Source organism: Takifugu rubripes, chromosome 2 (assembly GCF_901000725.2).
Source record: "Takifugu rubripes chromosome 2, fTakRub1.2, whole genome shotgun sequence".
In the NCBI taxonomy this organism is placed as follows: Eukaryota; Metazoa; Chordata; class Actinopteri; order Tetraodontiformes; family Tetraodontidae; genus Takifugu; species Takifugu rubripes.
In genome coordinates this window covers 526,502-546,058 of record NC_042286.1, presented here as the reverse complement: position 1 = coordinate 546,058, position 19,557 = coordinate 526,502, and the positions used below count along the sequence as shown (strand labels likewise).

The 19,557-nt window shown below is 47.7% G+C and overlaps 1 protein-coding gene across 5 annotated transcripts; it reads right to left on the bottom strand.

Moving 5' to 3' along the window:
* Nucleotides 1-3,507: 3,507 nt before the first annotated feature.
* LOC101067817 (disheveled-associated activator of morphogenesis 1) lies at nucleotides 3,508-16,833 on the bottom strand. Of its 5 annotated transcripts, none has more exons than XM_011618593.2 (26): nucleotides 16,525-16,829; nucleotides 14,930-15,130; nucleotides 14,764-14,853; nucleotides 14,465-14,536; nucleotides 14,254-14,345; nucleotides 12,430-12,649; nucleotides 12,182-12,295; nucleotides 11,461-11,571; nucleotides 10,193-10,296; nucleotides 10,007-10,073; nucleotides 9,794-9,911; nucleotides 9,573-9,711; nucleotides 9,131-9,189; nucleotides 8,551-8,732; nucleotides 8,242-8,481; nucleotides 7,076-7,183; nucleotides 6,780-6,877; nucleotides 6,595-6,679; nucleotides 5,797-5,903; nucleotides 5,579-5,667; nucleotides 5,270-5,438; nucleotides 4,964-5,071; nucleotides 4,806-4,866; nucleotides 4,589-4,723; nucleotides 4,163-4,333; nucleotides 3,508-4,070 (listed from the first exon to the last, which is right to left on the bottom strand). In XM_011618593.2, the coding sequence occupies exons 2-26, from the start codon at nucleotides 15,113-15,115 to the stop codon at nucleotides 3,876-3,878; spliced, it is 3,120 nt and encodes a 1,039-aa protein (XP_011616895.1). In that variant the 5' UTR covers nucleotides 15,116-15,130; nucleotides 16,525-16,829; the 3' UTR covers nucleotides 3,508-3,875. The 5 variants fall into 5 exon arrangements, 3 of the variants coding, with proteins under 3 accessions (XP_011616895.1, XP_029683662.1, XP_029683670.1); XM_029827802.1 differs by having other exon boundaries at nucleotides 14,930-15,127; XM_029827810.1 differs by having other exon boundaries at nucleotides 3,882-4,089; nucleotides 16,525-16,832.
* Between the last annotated feature and the right edge of the window lie 2,724 nt (nucleotides 16,834-19,557).

Sequence of the window (19,557 nt, the reverse complement as noted above, 5' to 3'; positions counted from 1 at the left end):
CCCCCCGCCCTTCTGTATTTACCTACAGGTATCGCCGCCTTCAGAGCTGCATACTGACCTCCGACCCCGCTGACCCACTCAACCTGACCCTACTGGCAGCCTACTTTACTAAATATAATGTATTTCTGTATGTACTCTGTGGACTATGTGTGCCTATTCTCTCCTCTACCTCTGCTCTCGTCTCGTCTCGTCTCGTCTCGTCTCGTCTCGTCTCGTCTCGTCTCGTCTCGTCTCGTCTCGTCTCGTCTCCTCTCCTCTACTCTACTCTACTCTACTCTCCTACCAATTCTCTCCTCTACCTGTCCTCCCCCCTTCTCCCCTCTCTCTGTCTAGCCAACCATCAGCAGGAGCATCCCCCTACATGAGCCTGGTCCTGCTCAAGGTTTCTTCCTGTTAAAGGGGAGTTTTTCCTTGCCACTGTTGCTTGTTTGGGGTTAGGCCCTGGTATTCTGTAAAGCTCCTAGAAACAATTGTGATTGTAAAAGACGCTATATAAATAAAGATTGATTGATTGATTGATTGATTGATTGAAGATGGACAGATCAAGAATGAGTCCATCATTGTGACAGTATGTGTAAAATGTGTCTGAGACTAAGATAGTTTAGACTTTCCAGAGGAAGGACAGTGGATTTATTGCTAGAAGGATGCAGTGGGTAGAGCTATCAAGCAGGAGGTCTAGACCAGGGTGCCCAACACGTTGATCGTAATCTACCAGTCGATCTCAGCCTATCATCCATTTAGTCACTTGACTGATCTACAGGGCAGCCAGTCAGATGACATGTGAATTTTCTTTAACACTTGGGTCACTGTGCATGTGCAAACAACGGCTCTAGGTGCAGCAAAGCTAACAAGCTATTCAGCTATTCAGCTTGTTAGCGTTAATTCGTTTTTTTCATCTCTTAAACTTAAAAAAGGGTATTAAAATGAGTGGGGAAGAATAAATCTTTGATACAGAATGGGAGCAGGACTTTTTTTTTCCCACAATGATGTTTTCAAAGTGCGTTTGCCTCATCTGCCAATCTCCTGTGGAAAACGAGCTGAGAAAGAGAAAAGGGAAGGAACTAAAGTCCCAGTTGTTGGGACATTCCAGACTACATGTTGTGATCCAGGATTCCCAGTTGTGTTTGCAGGGGGCGTGGTGGAGCCATGCTCCGGCCACCTGTTGGCGCACCTGCAGGACATCAGTGATCAGCCGCCTATTTAAGGCCTAAGACTCCGGCCTATCAGTGTCGGAGGATTTCGTGTGACTGGTTGGATCCGGTAACTTTGTTGGTGGTTTTGAGATTTTTGTGGCTGCCCTTTTGGTGTTTGTATAATAAAACCATTTTTGGATTATTCATCACTGCGTCTTGCCTGCGTTCGGGTCCTAAACCACCACGAACCCTAACAGAATCCTCCGACCAGGATGGACCTGGCAGATCAAGACGCAGTGCGGCGCACACTGGAGGCTCAAGGGAGGTTGCTGGGACAGCACGACCAGCTCCTCACAGATATTTGGGCTTCGCTCCAGTCGCTCAACACGAGCGTAACGGATCTGCTCTCTTCGGGACCGGCTGAGCAGGTACCGTCTTCACCAGCCCCGGAGGCGCTGGAAGTCGTTAGGCAGCGAGTGGCTGCTTCACCACGGGAGCCCCACGTACCAATCCCGGAGCGATATTCTGGTGAGGCTGGCGTGTGTGCCAGTTTTTTGCTTCAGTGCTCCCTGGTTTTCGACCTCCAGCCTCTCACCTATCCTGGCGACAGGGCGAAGATCGCCTTCGTCGTGAATCTTCTCTCCGGGAGAGCGGTGCAATGGGCCACGGCAGTCCTGGAGAACCAGACACCCGCTTCTTCCAGTTTCCCGGAGTTCACTGCGGAATTAAAGCGGGTATTTGATCATCCGGTCCAGAGTGGAGAAGCGGCATCTCAGATCCTGTCCCTGCGCCAAGGTTCCAGCTCCGTCGCAGATTATTCCATCCGGTTCCGCATTCTCGCAGCCAGAAGCGGCTGGAACAACGCGGCCCTCCGGGGGGTGTTCACCCAAGGACTTGCGGAGGCACTCAAGGATGAGTTGGCCGCCCGGGAGGAGTCCGGGGACCTGGAGACGCTCATCAGCCTGGCGATCCGGCTGGACAATCGTCTGCGGGAGAGACACCGGCAGAGTAACAGGGGCTGGCCAGAGAGGAGTTTGGAGAGCGTGTCCGGGCGAAGTGGAGCTCCGGTTGAATCGTCAACTCTAGCCCGGTGGTTTGGACTCCGCCAGGAGAGCTAAGAGGGTGGGACGTTGCCCTCCTGCGGTGTGTCCAGGGGGCGCAATCCAGACGTCCACGGTTGGTGGTCCGCTCTGCCGCGGGAGTAGAGCCGCTGCAGTTTTCCTGGGGGCCACATCCTGGCAAGTGAAGAAGACGGTCCCAGCGGCCCAGCAATCGGTTCTGGATCAAGGTGGGATTCCGTCGAACCGGCTGTTTGTCCCAGAGGGCAAGGTGGCGGTGCCCTCGGTGCCGGCAGACGTACGCCGGTGGAGGAAAGAGCAGAGACGTGGTCGTGCTGAGGCCAATCGGCACCGGACTCCGGCCCTGTCCCATCAGCATGACCAGAGGGTCTGCCTTCCTACGAAGCACCTCCCGTTCCAGGGGGGGCCGGTCGTTGAATCAGACCTGGTCCCTCCGTCCGAGCCCCCGCCTCCCCCCCAGGTCGGGGATAGGTGGGCTGCCTACAGAGTCCGGCGCATTCTGGACGTCCGTCGACGGGGACGAGAGTTCCAGTTCCTCGTCGAATGGGAGGGTTACGGCCCGACGAGGCGATCGTGGGCCCCTCGCCTTTTCATCCTGGACAGCGACCTCTCCCGTGACTTCTACCGCCCCCCACCCGGAGAGACCTGGTAGGGCGCCAGGAGGCGCCCGTTGAGGGGGAGGTAATGTTGTGATCCAGGATTCCCAGTTGTGTTTGTCCTGCAGGGGGCGTGGTGGAGCCATGCTCCGGCCACCTGTTGGCGCACCTGCAGGACATCAGTGATCAGCCGCCTATTTAAGGCCTAAGACTCCGGCCTATCAGTGTCGGAGGATTTCGTGTGACTGGTTGGATCCGGTAACTTTGTTGGTGGTTTTGAGATTTTTGTGGCTGCCCTTTTGGTGTTTGTATAATAAAACCATTTTTGGATTATTCATCACTGCGTCTTGCCTGCGTTCGGGTCCTAAACCACCACGAACCCTAACACTACACATCCCTGGCTGACTCGATTCAGTGCAAGTCATCAGAGTGAACTCAGTAATGCTAAAAAAAATATGCATAGTTGCCAAAGGGGCAAGTTAGAGGATGGATTGATGAGGAGGCCAGAGGTGGAGCTCCTGGTGGGGTTGGTGCAGAGAAAACCACCTTCTTCACTGTGAAGGAGGCCAGCAATCATCCACATCAACATTTGATTTTTGCAGTCAGTATTTATAGCTACATTGTTTAGCATTGTGTCGTTGCCTATATATTTGGTGGTAGCGTAATTTGCCATGTCTTTTGGTTCCATCACAGTTGAGATGTTTGTGCATTCATGCTTTTATTTTGAAGTGAGGGATTATTTTATGCAGTTCCACTTTTCCTCCATGTTTATGCATGCATCACTCATACAGTAAAGTAGTAGATGTCGTCATGGCTACAGTTTGCCTCAGGTCACAATCCACCATTTCCTGCTTTGCTACGTGTCACAACAGTTTATTTTCTCCAATAGAACAGATGTTATTTTATCACAAATAGTTTAAAATGGTACAAGAGTGGCGGCGCAGTGAAATGCCAACGTTTGCATTGCAGTCGTGCACGTTTCCACACAACTAACATCAATCCAGCACGAACCCTTTTCTCGTGCAAATGCTAATAAATGCCGCGCTAGCGCCACGCCAGGATCCTTTTCACTGGTTCAGCTTCGACGCCGGTCTCTCCCGGCTGCTGTCAACCTCATGCCACCTCTGTTTTCGGCGGTTTATCTTGGACAGGTCCTTGTCAAACACTTCCCCAGAGCGGAGCGCCGACACCAAGTCATCAAAGTCGCCACCCTCCTCTTCTTCATTTGGCCTTCTCATCTTCTGTTCCCGCTCTCTCTTCATCTGCAGAGGAAGATGGAGACTATGGAAGAAGAGCTCCTCTGACACGGTCTGATCTTTAACATGCGAGGCATGTGGAAAACATTGCTCTAAACCTGTGCCTCCATCAGTGCTCGCTTCTCCTCTTCCTCCTTACGCCTCAGCATGTCATCATTGTCTTGTTTGGCATCTGCAAACGCTGTCAGGAAAGTGTCGAAGATCCCGAAGAACACGTCGGGCTGCAGGTTGGACTGGTCCTCTCCAAAGTGTCCCAGGGCTTTTCTGAACTTCAACACAACACACACCAGTTGCTTGAGTCCATCACATTCTTCCCAATGTAATTCTCATTCATCAGTAAAAGACTTCCAACCCTGCTGTTATAATGTCATGATACAAAAAGGTGGTTTAGGTGCACGAGTGAATGTTAAAGTAAGCATGATGCAAGTGTTTCTGTGTTTCTGTGGCACCCAGCAGAGAGCAGCAGCAGGACGACTGAGGAGTGCTGGGGTTGTGGGGAGCTGAGGGGCGGCTACGGTCATTACCACATCTTTGGCCTCGCTGAGGGATTCCTCGACATCTGAGAAGCTGAAGGAGGCCACCGTCAAGAACTGACTGGCCACTGAGACAAACTTGTCCTCGGGACCCTGAGGGGCCTGAGCCCTCTGGTAGAGCAGCTCCTGCCAAGACCAAGCACAGTCCACTCAATCACCTGAGGCTGTAGGTGCTTCAGAATCGTGGACAGGTGCTGAATTCGCTTACCGCCTCAACACACTTCAGGCCAGATTTCAGAGAGCCAATGTCTTTCTCCAACTCCGTCATGCTGGAAGCAACAAAAGGAAGGCAGAGTGTCAGCGGCGCCGTGCTCGCCACACCCAGGACCTGAACCCAGAAATGCACAAACACTTTCAGCCACTTACTTGACTTTTGCAGCTTCTGGGATGTTCTGCAGCTCCTGGCTGAAGGCCAGCACCGAGGGGAACTTCTCCTCCAGGACGGTGATGATGTAATGGAGCAGGGTGACGTTTCTGCAACCCAAAATAAGAGCATTTAAAACCCCAACACTGTTACGTGCGCATTACACAGGAAGTGAGACTGCCAGCAAAGCGTGCGTCCAGCCTAGCATTGTATCTAGCATGTGGAGGGTCTAAATGAGGCTAAAAGGGATTGCTGAGTCATTGCTTATGTGTGCTGGTGCTGTGCCAGAGGCTCTGGATGTTCTGTACTTGTCGATGCTGGACTTGGTGTCGGCGAGCTTGTTCAGACTGGACACTTTAAATCCAGAAGCATTTCCTCGTTGGCCTTTGTTCATGTAGTTGCCAAAGGCCAAGATGACCTCCAGGAGCTGCCTCAGGGCCCTGCTTTGGACCACCTCCTGGGATGCAAGACTCAGAGCTGAAAGCACATTTTTAAGCAGGACATGCACATTTGTTGCAACTCAAGATTTGAGGAGGGGAAATGAAGCAAGAAAGAAAATGGGATTCTTCTGCTCAACGTGAAAGTGAAACAGCCGTTTACGATGTCCAGAAATGTACCTTTAATTTTGGGCTTGGCCTCCGTCACTCTTTCAGCAAACTTCTTCTTGAAGTAGAGGGACTGTAATCTTTGTTGATAATGGTTGATGCTGCACACACACACGCACACGCACACGCGCACACACACACACACACACACACACACGTAGTTCAAAGCTAGGACGTGAAGATATTCCCTCTACATTAACGGATTCTTACACGGTTAGGGCTGCGTTTACCTGCTCATGTCATAAAGGAAGCGATCAGCTTTTGCCATACGATCCAGTTCATGTTTGTGTTCTTCTAATAGTTCAATATCACTTTTCTCTGGAACAAACTTTAGGAGCTACACAGACACACAGAGGACAACAAATTTGGAGTAATGCTTCTATGACTATATGTCCTCACATTAAATACTGGCCACCAGGACCTACAGCACAATCATTGGTATGAGGTCTGGTTCCTAAACCAGGTCAGCTGGCTCGCTCTGATATGACGGAGCAGCACCCAGACTCTGAGGTCCCTCAGGAGGTCAGCAATGACCCATGAAGGTCACGCTCACAACAGTGCTCTTAAGTCACCAAACTCACTTCCTGTCTATGGCTTTGAAAATGTGACAGGCCTTTTGAAAGAAGCTGAGCATCCTAGTTTTGTTCTGATGTTCTGCACTACTGTGGCAGGTGGACTGTGACAGCCTGCTGGAACCTCATGGACAGAGGAGAGAGTGCCACCTCCTGATATATCCTTGTGCTTATCGTCTTTTTGGAATAATGGTGTAAATGCTGCGGCTTCAAATGAAGGACGGAGAAGAGGCATCTAAAGAGAATCAACTGAAACAAAGTGTCAACCATGACTCGGCAAAAAAAAACAACTGATATTTTGCCATAAACTAAATCATAACGAGGGAAAAAAAAGCACAACAGTTGGCTTATATAGTACTGCTGCTTTTTTTTTTTTTTACTGTGTGTGTGTGTGTGTGTGTGTGTGTGTGTGTGTGTGTGTGTGTGTGTGTGTGTGTGTGTGTGTGTGTGCGCTACCTGCTCTAGCATGTCTTTAGGGAGGTCTTCCTGTTCATCCATGGACAAGATGGCATGACGGATGTCCTCATTTGTCATTTTAAGTCTAAAAAATACAATAATATAATAATTACATTTCTAATAGAATTAATACAATTTCAATAATAAGATAAATAAGCCACACACACCCCTACACACACACTAACCGTGAGAGTAGAATATTACAGTTCTGTGCTCGCCGGCCATCAATTACTGAAAGTTCTTTGACCTTCTTGGAAAAAGTGAAGTCATCTTCAGCGCTCCTCTGTAAAACCGTGTAAAATTTGTCAGGATTGCATCACAATTTTGTTATATCACTGTTGCTCATATTGTATCATGAGGAAAATACAAGGTTGAAAACCAGATTTTAATCCAGTTTCTATTTGAAAACTAGAGGAGCTCTTCTGAAAACTCTAGTTCTGCTAGAAACTGGAGGATAACTGCTGTGATTGAGTGATGTTACCTGAGGTTTCTGGTAGGCTGAGAAGGTCTTCTGAAAATCTTCCAGATCCAAGACTTTGAATACCTTCAGATCATCCACCTCTCTCCATATTGTGGCTGCGATCTGGTTCTGACACCAACAGAAAGGTCCCCAATTAAAACCCGTGATGACAGAATCGATGGCCAGAAGAGGGACGGCAGGAGCTTTAGTGAGTTCCCTGTCCAGGTACGGGAGGCTGACTCCATCGCTACTTTTAAGATTAGGCTTATAACCTACCTCTTTGAAAAAGCTTATTGTTACTAATTCTGTAGTTCCAGTTACTATTATAAACAGACAAATTATCATAAGTAGGGGGTCGTCTAATCATTAGGTTAACATTTTAGCTATGCTGTTATAGGCCAAGGCTGTCGGAGTCCAGAAACATGATCACCTGACAGGCCTCTGTCACCCCCCCACTGGGTCATGGTTTCCTCTCCTCTCCTCTCCTCTCCTCTCCTCTCTTCTCCTCTCCTCTCCTCTCCTCTCCTCTCCTCTCCTCTCCTCTCCTCTCCTCCTCCTCATCAAGCAGACTAGTTATGCTGATTCTTGTGTAGTTTTTCTGCTTCCCCCGCCCTTCTGTATTCATTTACAGGTATCGTCACCTTCGGAGCTGCATGAAAGTTGACCTCCGGCCCCGCTGACCCGCTGTATAAATAGTGTATTTTTGTATGTGTTTCTGTGCTCTGTGCCCATCCTCTCCTCTCCTCTCCTCTCCTCTCCCTCTACCCAGCCGGCCATCAGCAGGAGGGTCCCCCTACATGAGCCTGGTCCTGCTTCTTGTTAAAGGGGAGTTTTTCCTTGCCACTGTTGCTTGTCTGGGGTCAGGCCCTGAGATTCTGGAAAGTGCCTTGAAACATATTTTGATTGTAAAAGACGCTATATAAATAAAGATTGATTTGATTTTGATTTGAGTTGGGGGGGGGCTAAATGAGAGGTTGCCATGACAGCAGTAGAGGGATGTGGGGAATGGACAATATAAAACAGCTCAACCCAACAGCCACACTTAAAATTGTGTAGGAAATGAGTAGAAGGAGTAAAAGTGCACTATAATCAACCTTCTAGTGTGTGGGACTGTCTGTGATTATGTAAATCACAGATTTAACTTCATTCAGAGATGAAAGGTCACAACATCAGTAATTAGACTTTACTTCTGGAAGTTTGCTCCAGTTGAAGGACTTCAATGGGTTTGATGGTCGGGGAATATTCTTCCTCTTTGCTACTCCTACTGGAGCTCCTGGAGGTGGTGGTGGTGGTGGAGCAAAGGGGCACCTGGCAACTGGCGGGCCCCCTGGAGGTGGAGGCGGTGCAGGAGGAGCAGGAGGAGGAGGAGGAACAGTTGGGACTAATGCAGCGGATGTCAGAGGAGGTCCTCCTGGAACAGAGGACGTCTAATAAAAAAAGCATAGTCATTCAGATGATGCGGACTGATAAGAGAAGACAGTTGAGGAAAAACTCACAATTTGCTGGAGTTGAGCCGCCAGTTGTGCCAGATGTATTTTCGCCTGTTTGTGGTCATTACACTCTCTCTCCAGTCGCTCTTTCATCTTGTTCAACATGACCATCATGTCCTCCTTTTCCGTGTTCTTGGCCTCACATTCCCGCTCTCTCTTTTCATAGCGTTGCTGCAAGTTCTGATGTTCTGGAAGGAACAGAAGATTTCCAGGGTTACCCTGCTCAACTAGCCTCGAATCACTCACATCCGACAATGTCGTTGGAAAGTTTTTATTGGCTTTCAGACACTAGCAGAACAAAATGGTTCTGTTCAGTGAGAAACTAGCAAAACAGTAAATTCTCAAGTCTTTTTTGGAGATAAATGTTTTTTTTTTTCAAATATTTTCTAAAAAAGCGGTCTCTCCGCACATTAGAGGTGAAATTTTATTTTATATTTTTTGAAGGTAGTCGGTAGTGATCTGCTGGATGTAACCCACCCGGGTCAAAACACTAGGTCGCCACTAGGGGGCGTTCCAGCACTGAATTTTAACGTTCGGGTCAGTGGCCTTGCCGGGCCTATTTCCGGGGCTCGAAGAGAGAAATTACCTTTCCTCATTTTATCGGCGTGTTCTTTCCACTTCTTGACCTCCTCCTCCTTTATGAGCCTACAGGAAGATGAAAACAGCTCAAAGCTTTGTTTGCACACCCCATTTCCCCCATAATTCTGAGATTAAAAGAATCTTCCAGAGTTTCATCATGTCCGTTGAGCCAGAGCGTGTGAATAAAATTAATAGCCAGCTGTACAGGAACATTTGTGATTTGAACAAATAAGACAATCAACCAAATGAAATGTGTACAGAAAGAGGGTTTCTGGCTCCTGGGTCCTCTGCTGAAATGCTCTTTTTGTGGTCTAATGTCCAAAAGATGCTGCAACAAAAGAACTCTCTTCAAGTTATTGTTAATCCGGAGATATCCTCAAACCGCTCAAGCATGGCTGGTGTTTTTTGGTGAGTCAAATGTGTCAAAGCAAATGATTTTTCAAACTCACATGGAGATGATATTCTTAACATTAAAGTCTTCCAGCGGGGCCACATCAGGGTTTTCACCTCTGTCTGTCTGCAGAACCAGCTGCTGAATGATCCGGTCCAACAGCAGCCAGTAGTGCAGCACAGCACCGCTCTGTTTATCTGTACAGGTACACACATCTGCGTCAGCTACAGCATGAAGGCCAAGTACAGGCGGGTAGGGGACCAGTAAAGATGTGCTTACAGGGCATCAAGAGGCAGTGCTGCAGGGTCGACAGCAGGTGAGGGTATGCTTCAGTGTGGATCAGGTTCTTCTTGATCTGCTCAAACATTAGGCTGGCACTCTTGGTCTCGACATGGACCTGAAGGAACACAATTGAAGGGAGTCCACATCGGCTCTGAAACGTGTTACCCTGAATACCGGATGAAGGAGGATGAAGCCATTAATGAGACTCACAACATCAAAGCGTTTGGACATGAGAAGCTCATCTTCATTCCTCAACATCTCAAAGAAGTTCAGATGCCTGCAAACACATCCAACAAGCGCCGATTAGTCACTGCTGCAGACAGGTCTGACCCTCCTGCAGCACCAATGGGCGAAGCTCCATTTCTGCAGCACATTAATAGCAGTTTCTATATTTACCTGTCCAGGGTGGCGTTTTCATGTGCATGCAGTTTGTCAATAATCGGCTGGATGCCCAACATCAGAAACTCATAACGTAAATGGATCCGGAATTCCAGACTGGTCTGAAAACACATGGAATCCATCATCATGGGTTATTTACGGTGTCCCAATCAAAGACGTAAATCCCGTCACACATGTATTTTCCTGTGTAAAAACGCTGTTGCTGACCGGAAAAAAGTCCAAAACAGGATTCTGGTCAACTCTAGAGCCACACCCACCACACCAATGGAGTCCTTTGTACCTTTGTTTGATTAAAATTACATTTATCCCAACAAAAAAAGTTATGAATGCGGGATTTTGAGCCCGAGTCATTGTGAGCAATTGGTTGCGATTACATAGGAAAACTAGCTGATCTGGTGACAAAGACCTGGACCAGAACTCTAAGGTCAGGTCGTTACTTTTTGGACGCTCTGGACAATAGTGGGAAAAGTGTTTGGACATGTCCCAAAAGCTAGAATATTAATAAACTGGTGTATCAACATAAAGGGAGAGAAATATCAACAGACTAGAACACAGCAAACATGCTTGACCCAACCAATCAACCAACCAACCAACCAAAACTCAGAGTAGTCACTCACATTTAAGGACAATGAAAGGTGAACTCCACTTTGCAAACACAAGACGGGTTGAAACAATTAGCTGATTTTCTGCTGCGTCATCGTTTGATAAATGACGATGGGTGATGACAGCAGTTAACTCAAATTCCTGGTATCTCCGTTAGTTAACGAGCGTCTCTGTTTGCTTGTCATTTACCTGGATGCCACCTTGTTTCTCTGCTCTGGTCAAACATGGAGGAGGGGGCGGGGCTTGTAATTAAAGCCCAGTAGATCAAACTGGAGAGCCATTCCTTTACTCTGACTTGATTACTCAACTGTCATTGGTCACCGCTAACACCACACTTGGTAAACTTTCAGTGTGTATTTGTGTGTGTGGTTGTGTGAATAGAGCTCTTTTCCCAGAGAAGGTGTAAAAGCTAGCAACCTGGTTTACAGCCCAATCTGATTATATGACCAGAGGCAAAGCTCTTTTCACAGGTGAGACTATGGTCCAACCCTCACCTCAGAGGTGACTGGAATAAAAGTGAGGAGCTGAACTCACTAACAAATGAAAAGATCAAGTTCAATTCAAGCAAAACATTTTTGACATTCTGATGAGAATCTGACTGCCAGCAAAGACGGACGTGACATTTGTTCTCAAGCAGACTGGATGTGGAGCTAGGTCTTTACCTCCCCTGCTCCTTTACTGAGCACAGCATTGATGAAGGACATTATGGCTGTCTTTAAGCTGACTTCATTTCTGTAGTGTCCCGTCAATCGATCCAGGTCCGTCAGGAGGCTCTGAAACAGATGAGATGGTACTGCACGCTTTCAGACATTTGTTTTTCACTATCTTCTGTAGGTTCTATAAGAGCTTTAGGCAGAACCTTGAGGATGTCCTTCCACATCTTTCTTTCTTTCTTTCTTTCTTTCTTTCTTTCTTTCTTTCTTTCTTTCTTTCTTTCTTTCTTTTTGGACTCCTGAAGCATGAGTTTTTTAATTTAATTTCAGAATCACGGTGTTTTTGTCTCTGTTGAGAGGGACTTTTATTTTGATAGTTTTGTAGATTTCCTCCCCTCGGTCAGGAGGAATCTTTCCTTGAAGCATCTGCAGCCTGTTTATGTCCTCACTTTGTCCAGAGGTGAACACAGTTGGCTGCAGTCTGTCAAACACACCTCTGGGCTACGTTTGGTGGACAGGCTGTCATAGACACCCTCATCATGTCCCCAACACAAGAAAAAGAACCAACATGTCAGTTCATCTCATCCTCAAACGTCAGCATTAGATTATGGGCGACGATAATACCCCCAATATAAATTGTTCTTCTGGAAATGCTCAGTACAATTTTAGGCGCTCCAGAAAGGGAACTGATCTGTGTATGTTCCAGGACTGTAAGTGTGTGTCCACATACCTGAAAACGGGTTCTCTCTGCAGCAAACCTCTGGTAGTGCAGCAGGGCCTCCAGCACCTTCCTGTGTCCTCCGGGCACCAAGCACACTGCCCCCAGGATCTCCAGCACAGCGATCTGGCAGGAGAAAGTCCTCATCTCTCATAAACCTCAACTAAACACGCAAAAGGAATGATCCAAACCAGAACCAGAAATGGTCATTTCCATTGTATTTTATTTTGAAAAGACCATTGTTTGCCCTCCGGGTGTACCTTGGTTTTAATGTTCTCTGTGCCAAGACTCTGAGCGATAATGTTGATGCCCTCACAGTGACCCAGGACATGGGCCCGGCCCTGAGAGTTGTTCATCAGCGCTTTGATGCAGCCGATCAACGAGGTGTGAAGCTGAGACTCTGTGCTGACGTAGTCCATTGAGTTCAGAAAATTCAGGATGCAAGAGAGACCATCCAAGTCGATGAATCGTGTCACAAACCTGGAAAATGAGTGAGTAAACAAGTGAGCTTCCATTTTCAGAAAAATTTATCTTTTGCAGGTACGTGTGTCGATGTTTAAGGCAGAAGTGAACTGAGGAAATAGTTTTATCAATGGACAAACCGCAACAGACAAGGAATTGACATCCAAGTCAACCTGCGCACACTTTTATGGGGACTGGGTTGGTCGATGATTAGAAGCTAAACTAACCGCAGAGCATTTGTGGCTTTGAGTTTACTCAAATCCTTCTGACTCTCCCTGTAATCCAGAACAAACAGAGCAGCAGATTTCTTCTTCTTTGTTTCTCACTATGGTGGAAACGGTCCTGAAGAGCGTTGGCTGCAGGTTTGGGGGTCCTTGTTGTGTCTCCGGGGTGATGATGACTAGCGTTACTCCGGGCTCCCACCGCTTTCTGTTCCCAGGCTGATGGGGCTGTGGGCTGGTGTGCAGTTTCTAACTAAAATATGGCGGCTGATGCGGATGCATGATAGTTCTGAATAGCATTTTTAGTTTGTAATAGTTCTGGCAAGCGCGTGGAGGTCTGTGCCTCCCTCCAACCTCCCACCTGCCCCCTAGAAGATGTTGTAGGCAGTAGAGATTTGCTGCTAGGTATTAATGGGGAACATGCCAGTTTGGGTGTTCTCTGGTGAAGGCCCATCAGTGGTGCCAGGCTGAAATGTTCCTCTTACCACCCTCCTGGATTCTGTTTCTGAGATTCTGTTTCTGGCTCAATCGTGCACATGATTAGCCTGTTGGAAGTCGCTTGTTGTGCTCCTTTAGTGTTTCTCCTGTATCTTCATTCCTGTTTCTTCTTGCACAAAAGAGCAAACTGGAGTCCTGTTGTTGAGTGGGTGCACCCCCTCTTGCACCAGGATGGTGCGACTGCATTACGTTAGAGAATGGCCTAGATCTGTCCCACAGGGTGGAGGAATTTAGAAGATGTTTTTGGGATTTAACACACCTGCTTTTTTCCTTGTTCCCTGCAGCAGAGAAAGCCTTCAGCAACCAGACCCTGATGCTCATTCCATTGGGGAGGTGGTTTCTCAAACATTGGTGTTGAGGCCACCAAGGTCTGCTTTTGCTCCTGTCATTCCCAGTGTAGTGTAGATTGACCATTATACTCTGGAGGACCTCTGGATAGTGAGGCTGGATCCCCATCAGGGAGGTGGTCGGGCCCTGGGAGACACTGGTTGAAGAGCACCAAATCCCAATGGCCTTTCACAAGTGTCCTTCCTGAAAGCTGCATGATGAGTGGGGGCACAACAGTGACATTGAAGGCTGGCTTGCGTAGGGTCTAAGGACCGAGAGGTAAAGTACAGGGCATATGTGTGTCCTCGCACTGGGGAGTTTAGTAGACATTATGGTGGCCAGGAGTGCAACAACAGGTCCAGGAGTTTGTGCTTGTCCTGTCCTACTTGTGCTCAGAGTAAGGTGTCCCATCAGCAGGGGTACTGGACAGACTGCTCCCCCTTCATGTCCTTGGTCAGACAGTCCTTTGATTACTGGATTACCTCTCGCTGGTGTCCGTACGGTAATCCTCACCATCAGTGATAAGCCTGCCTGCTATAGATATGACAGAGATGGGACTTTCGTTCAGGGATTCACCTCATTGGCTGTGTCCTCAGGGCTGTTTTCAACTCATCGACGATCATATGTCTCCCAATGTCTTCCTCATCGGGGGACAGCAGAGCTTTCCTCTAGAAAAAGAAGCATTGCTATTACATATCAGTAGGATGCTGCTTGTACTAAAGTAATTGCATCTTCAAACGTGTTGGGAATGTTTGTGCTTGAAAGGTAATAAATTGATGTGACTCACAGCAGACATACATCTGAGCTGGTCAATATAATAATCCGGCCAGCTGGTTGCTCCTTTAATCTCCTCAGCCTCCTGAAATATGAAACATGAGAGCAATAACAACCGTCTATGAGAGGCGCGTCGGCATTTGATTGCTTCTAGAGTCCATGTGCAAACGGGACAAATCAAAACTGCTTTCCTGGTACGCATCATTTGCCCCGAATGATGTTAAATATGAAGAGCTTTTCTGAGGAGATCAGGAGGTCGTGAGGGGCTTTGACCTTTCTCAACGCTGACACTGATCCTGTGGATGATCTTACCATTTTTTTGCTACAGTAGATTTGCCATTTTTTCTCCGCTGGCAGAGAAAACATGTTGGCTCGGTGCTCCTCGCTGAGGTCCAGCTCATCCTGGCACATGACACAGACAAGATTCAAGTAGACCGAGCAGAAGCCACCTGGGCGGTGGTTTGTGCCTCGTACTCACCACCAGCTCCGTGAACATGATGTCCAGCTCTTGGGGGGTGGGCAGGGGGAGGGGGGGCTCCAGGGACACCACACTGTTAATGTTATCATGGCAGTGAGTGATCTCGGGTTGGTCGTTTCCTTGGAAGCAACAAGAGAACAGACCCAACAGGCCCCGCCCTCTGTGTTGCTTTTCCCGTGTAACCATGGCAACCCGACTCTGCTGCCAAAACACAGAGGAGGAATATTTTTACATTATGGTCTGCGTCGTGTTATGTCTCTGTCCTGAAATACAGTTCAACTATTTGCCCTAAAAATCTAAAGTTCTTTAATCTTTGTTGTACTGTCACACAGTACACACACACACACACACGGACGCAGTGAGAGATGGGGGTGGGGACAATTTTCTAGCTACACACCTTTACCTGGCTGTGATTGACAAGTTATAACTGGAGTTTTTGTTCTGCCAGGTGAGTCATGAGGTGTGGCTCCTGGCTCTCCTGTCATGCTGTTGATGAATGGAGGAATTTGATGAAGAATCTGATTGAGAGCCGGCAGGAAGGGGGGGGGCGGGATGTCTGCTGGCTCACAACTCCCTGCTGAGGGGATATCACTGAAAATGCTTCCTGCCTAAAAGGCTTAATAACACAGCAGGTGTAAAAGCAAAAGCAAGGGTTAGCTTAAAAACACCCCTGTGGAGGTGGGGTTGCCCTGCCCCCACAGAGCAGACACCTGCCTTTCTTTGAACACACACTTCTACAGCCTATTGAAATACAATCCCTGTCTGGGACTGCAGATATCACGCTCAGGAAACAGAAGACAAGCAGTTGATGCGACTTTGTCTTCAAAATTACTCTGTGTCCTTGAGTCTCTTTCAATGTCAATGATTGCTGCAGGACTCCAGTAATGATTCCCCTGGTTCTGCCAGGACTGAATCAATGGGCCAACCATCAATGGCACAAATTGCTTCCCCTCCTACCCTTAAAGATCAAAGGTCACCATCCATAGAGCGCACAGGGACAGTCAATGACCGCGGTCATCACACCCCTGAACAACAACCTTATTAGAAATGAACTATTTGATGTCATTTCAATGATATGTGGAGAGGAGAATGTGGGGCTGGCACAAATGAAGAAGCCCCATAAGATCTAAATTTACAATTGCCACATTTTATTTTACATTTTACGAATGAAGTTTCCTCTCCATTTCAACACACAGGTGTCGAGCGCCGGCGTGCATGTGTCACCGCCAGGAGAGGGACTAATTACCTGACTAACGAGTGACGCTGGTTTGGGTGAATGCTAAAATAAACCACACAGTGTTGAGGCTAAAATGGGACACTTGTTTACTGGGACAGAGAATGAACCAGACTGGTTAGCTGCTAGTTATTAGAGTTTCTTATTAGAATGATTTTAAGATGGTATTTTTAAGTTCTTTACATGCTTTCATGTCGTGTTTCTACATCCATGCAGCAGGGATATAGGCCTACTTTCAGGTGGAGCAGGAGGATCGCTGCTGAAAACAGTTTTAAGATTTTATTTTTTTCGTTCTCAGTTTTGGGGAAAGGATGAGCGGAGAGGGAAGAGTCAGGGGAACGCATCGGGGCAGCTTTCTTACCTGCGTGAGTGACTCCTATGTGATGCAGGGAGATGCCATCGGCAGTGTCTGCTGCACAGGTCGTTGCTCTTCTACACCTCTGATCCCGCAAGCTTCACTTCTTTGGTTAATCCAGAGGAAAGAGGGCAGGAGTTAAACTCCAAACAGTCACTTCTGAAGATGAGAACACACCAACTGATGAGGAATTCCCTCAGAAACTGTTCAGTGTGTCAGCTTCATCCATTCACTCCTCGCGGCTTTGCTCTGTAGCTATTATCTGAGATCATGGTCAGTCCCTGTCTCCAGGGTGTGTGTGTGTGTGTGTATGTGTGTGTGTGTGCGCGTCAGAGAAACTGACAGGGTGAGAGTGTAGTTTTGGACTGTTCAAACACACAAAACTGCATTCCTGATGGAGGCAGTCATGCTCATACCTAATTCAGTGTGTGCGGGTGTGTGTGTGTGTGTTAGAGAGAGAGAGAGAGAGAGAGAGAATAAGTTAGACCAATTGCCTCTCCCTCATTAGCATAGACTCTGCAGCTGCCTGTGGTCACATGACCATTATGAAAGGTGGAGAATCAGATGGATGGATGGATGGATGGATGGATGGATGGATGGATGGATGGCCATTTCCCAGTGGACTCATTTCTCAGGCTCACATCTGCTCAATGAGGGTCTCTGAGCTGGGCTGTCCTGTGGTTTGCCTTCAAACCAAAGTATGCCTGTTGACTGCTTGTTTTCCCCCTCTGGCTTTGACAGATTTCACCCTGTGTCCTTTTTGTTGTCCTGATAAACCGGTGAAGGATTTCTCAAGGTTGATTGACTCTTTTAACTGTTAACAGCTAAAAACTACAGGCCTCTAACCAAATCCTAAAGGACCGTTGCTGCTGAAATCTGCTGAGTTGTGGTAGACAGGCCAGAAGAGGATACCAACATCACAGAATCTGGTCTTGAACCCCCTCCGCCTGACTTCCCTCACTTTTCCATGGATAAGGTTGCTTCTGCAAGGGCTCTAACCGGAGCCTGGTCCTCGCTCGGCTGCGTTTGATCACTTTGAGCCTCTGGGTGTCTCTGATGGCTTTAGAAGGTGAGGTTGACCAGACTCCTTGTCATGTTTTCCTGCCTCGCCTTTTTAACACGGTGCCCTAGCTTAGGGAAGCTGGCTCTGGACATTATTATCAGCAGTCCATCTGTGCGACTCCTGCTGAAGAAACCTGGCCTTGATCATGGTGTTCTTGCCAATTTCATAACCCATTGATGCTTTCCTCTTCCCACAATTTTTAGCCTAATCAGCCGGTCAGTGACTGATTTTTGCTGTCCTCCCTAAGATGGGGGTGGGGTAGTTGTCAGCTCAGAGATCCTGGGTCATTAAGTGTGGATGCCACAAAAACATCAGTCAGACAGTCAACAGTCTGCTTAAAAAAGAATTCTGGTCCCATGCCTTGAATGCCTTCCCACCACTCAGACAAGCACAGTCACAGCAGATTTAGACCCAAATGCACGACTCTCTGACACAATTCAAAAGACACAGGTAGCTTTAATCAGAGAGAGGTTGAAACAACTACAGTTGGAACAACGATAAAGGGACACTGAAAGCAGGGAGCAGAAGGACTAAATACACTAGGAGGAGGGAAGACAACGAGACACAGGTGCAGCAGGTTAGGTTGGGGAATACAATCACAGAACTTGACAGGAAGTAATCTGAAATGAGAGGAGAATTTAAAAAAAACAGGAACCACTGGACTGAAATGAGCAGACCTGGAGCCTTTTTATTGTTTTCAACACACACAGTGTAAAATGAAGCATATTCATAAAGGAGCAACTGTTGTGGTTCGGTTTCTGGTCGGCACTCGGACTTCTCACCTCCTCCCCTACCTATAGGAATGACATCCAGGGGCAGGCTGATCTCCGAGGAGCGCTGAGCCTCCAGCTCGTTACTCCTAAATCAGAGCCAACTTAAGCCCTCCCCTCTTTGCCTCCGGTGCCAGATTGTTGCTCGTGTCTTTGAACCTAGCTCCAGCTCCCCGTGATTACTAGCCCTTCGCCTCGTTTATTCTTTAGTTTAGTAAGTTTTTTCAGTGCTTAGTAACTTCTTTCTGTTGTTTCCTTTCCTGATGTTTTTTTCCCCTATTTCGATGGTGATTTTTCGTTCGCCCTTTCCGTTGTTACTTTCTCAGAGTTTTTTTTGTTGTTACTTTGTTCGATCGTTTTAGATACTTGGATGAACGACTTCCCCGCACCCCAAACACCGCCGAGTCGCGTCCAGCCGACGGTCCGCCGATCAACCCAGCTCCACAGCCACAAGAGCCCTATATCGGATATAGGGCTCTCGTGGCTCCTGAGTACCTGCTTGGAGGTACCTGCTTGGTATGGGGTTATACCAAGCAGGTACTCAGGAGATTTAGGGACATGCTCCCAGTTTCTGCACCAGTGCCAGTTAGTGTTCACTCAGCAACCTCTCACTTATTCCACCCCACAAGCTAAAATAGCCTTCGTTATGAGTTTATTTACCGGACTGGCTGCCGCCTGGTCCGTAGCTATCGCCACACAACATCAAGAGCTAATGAACGATTACACCAGGTTCAGAGAGGAGATGAAACGGATTTTTGATCACCCGGTAAAGGGAAGGCAGGCTGTAAACCAGCTGCTAGACCACATGTGTCAAACTCAAGGCCCGCAGGCCAGATGTGGCCCGCCATGTAATTTTATGTGGCCTGCGAGAGCTTAAAAGTTTTGAGCGTCTAAAAATAAATACCAAAATAAATTAAGAGCATGCTTTGACCAAAAACTACATTTCCCACAATGCCTTTCGACTACGGTAGCCGCGCCAGTGTTTCCACATCCATGCCAACGAGTGGAATTGAGATATAAACAATGATCCCAAAATGTCCAGAAAGAGAAAAGTTGATGCAGATGGAAGACTGTTGGAAGGTGAATACTTGTTTGTGCTTCAAGGAGAAAGACCGGTATGTCTTTTGTGTTACGAGGCGGTGTCGGTTGTCAAAGAGTACAATCTGCGTCGACATTCTGACACCAAACATGGAGCTAAGTACGCTA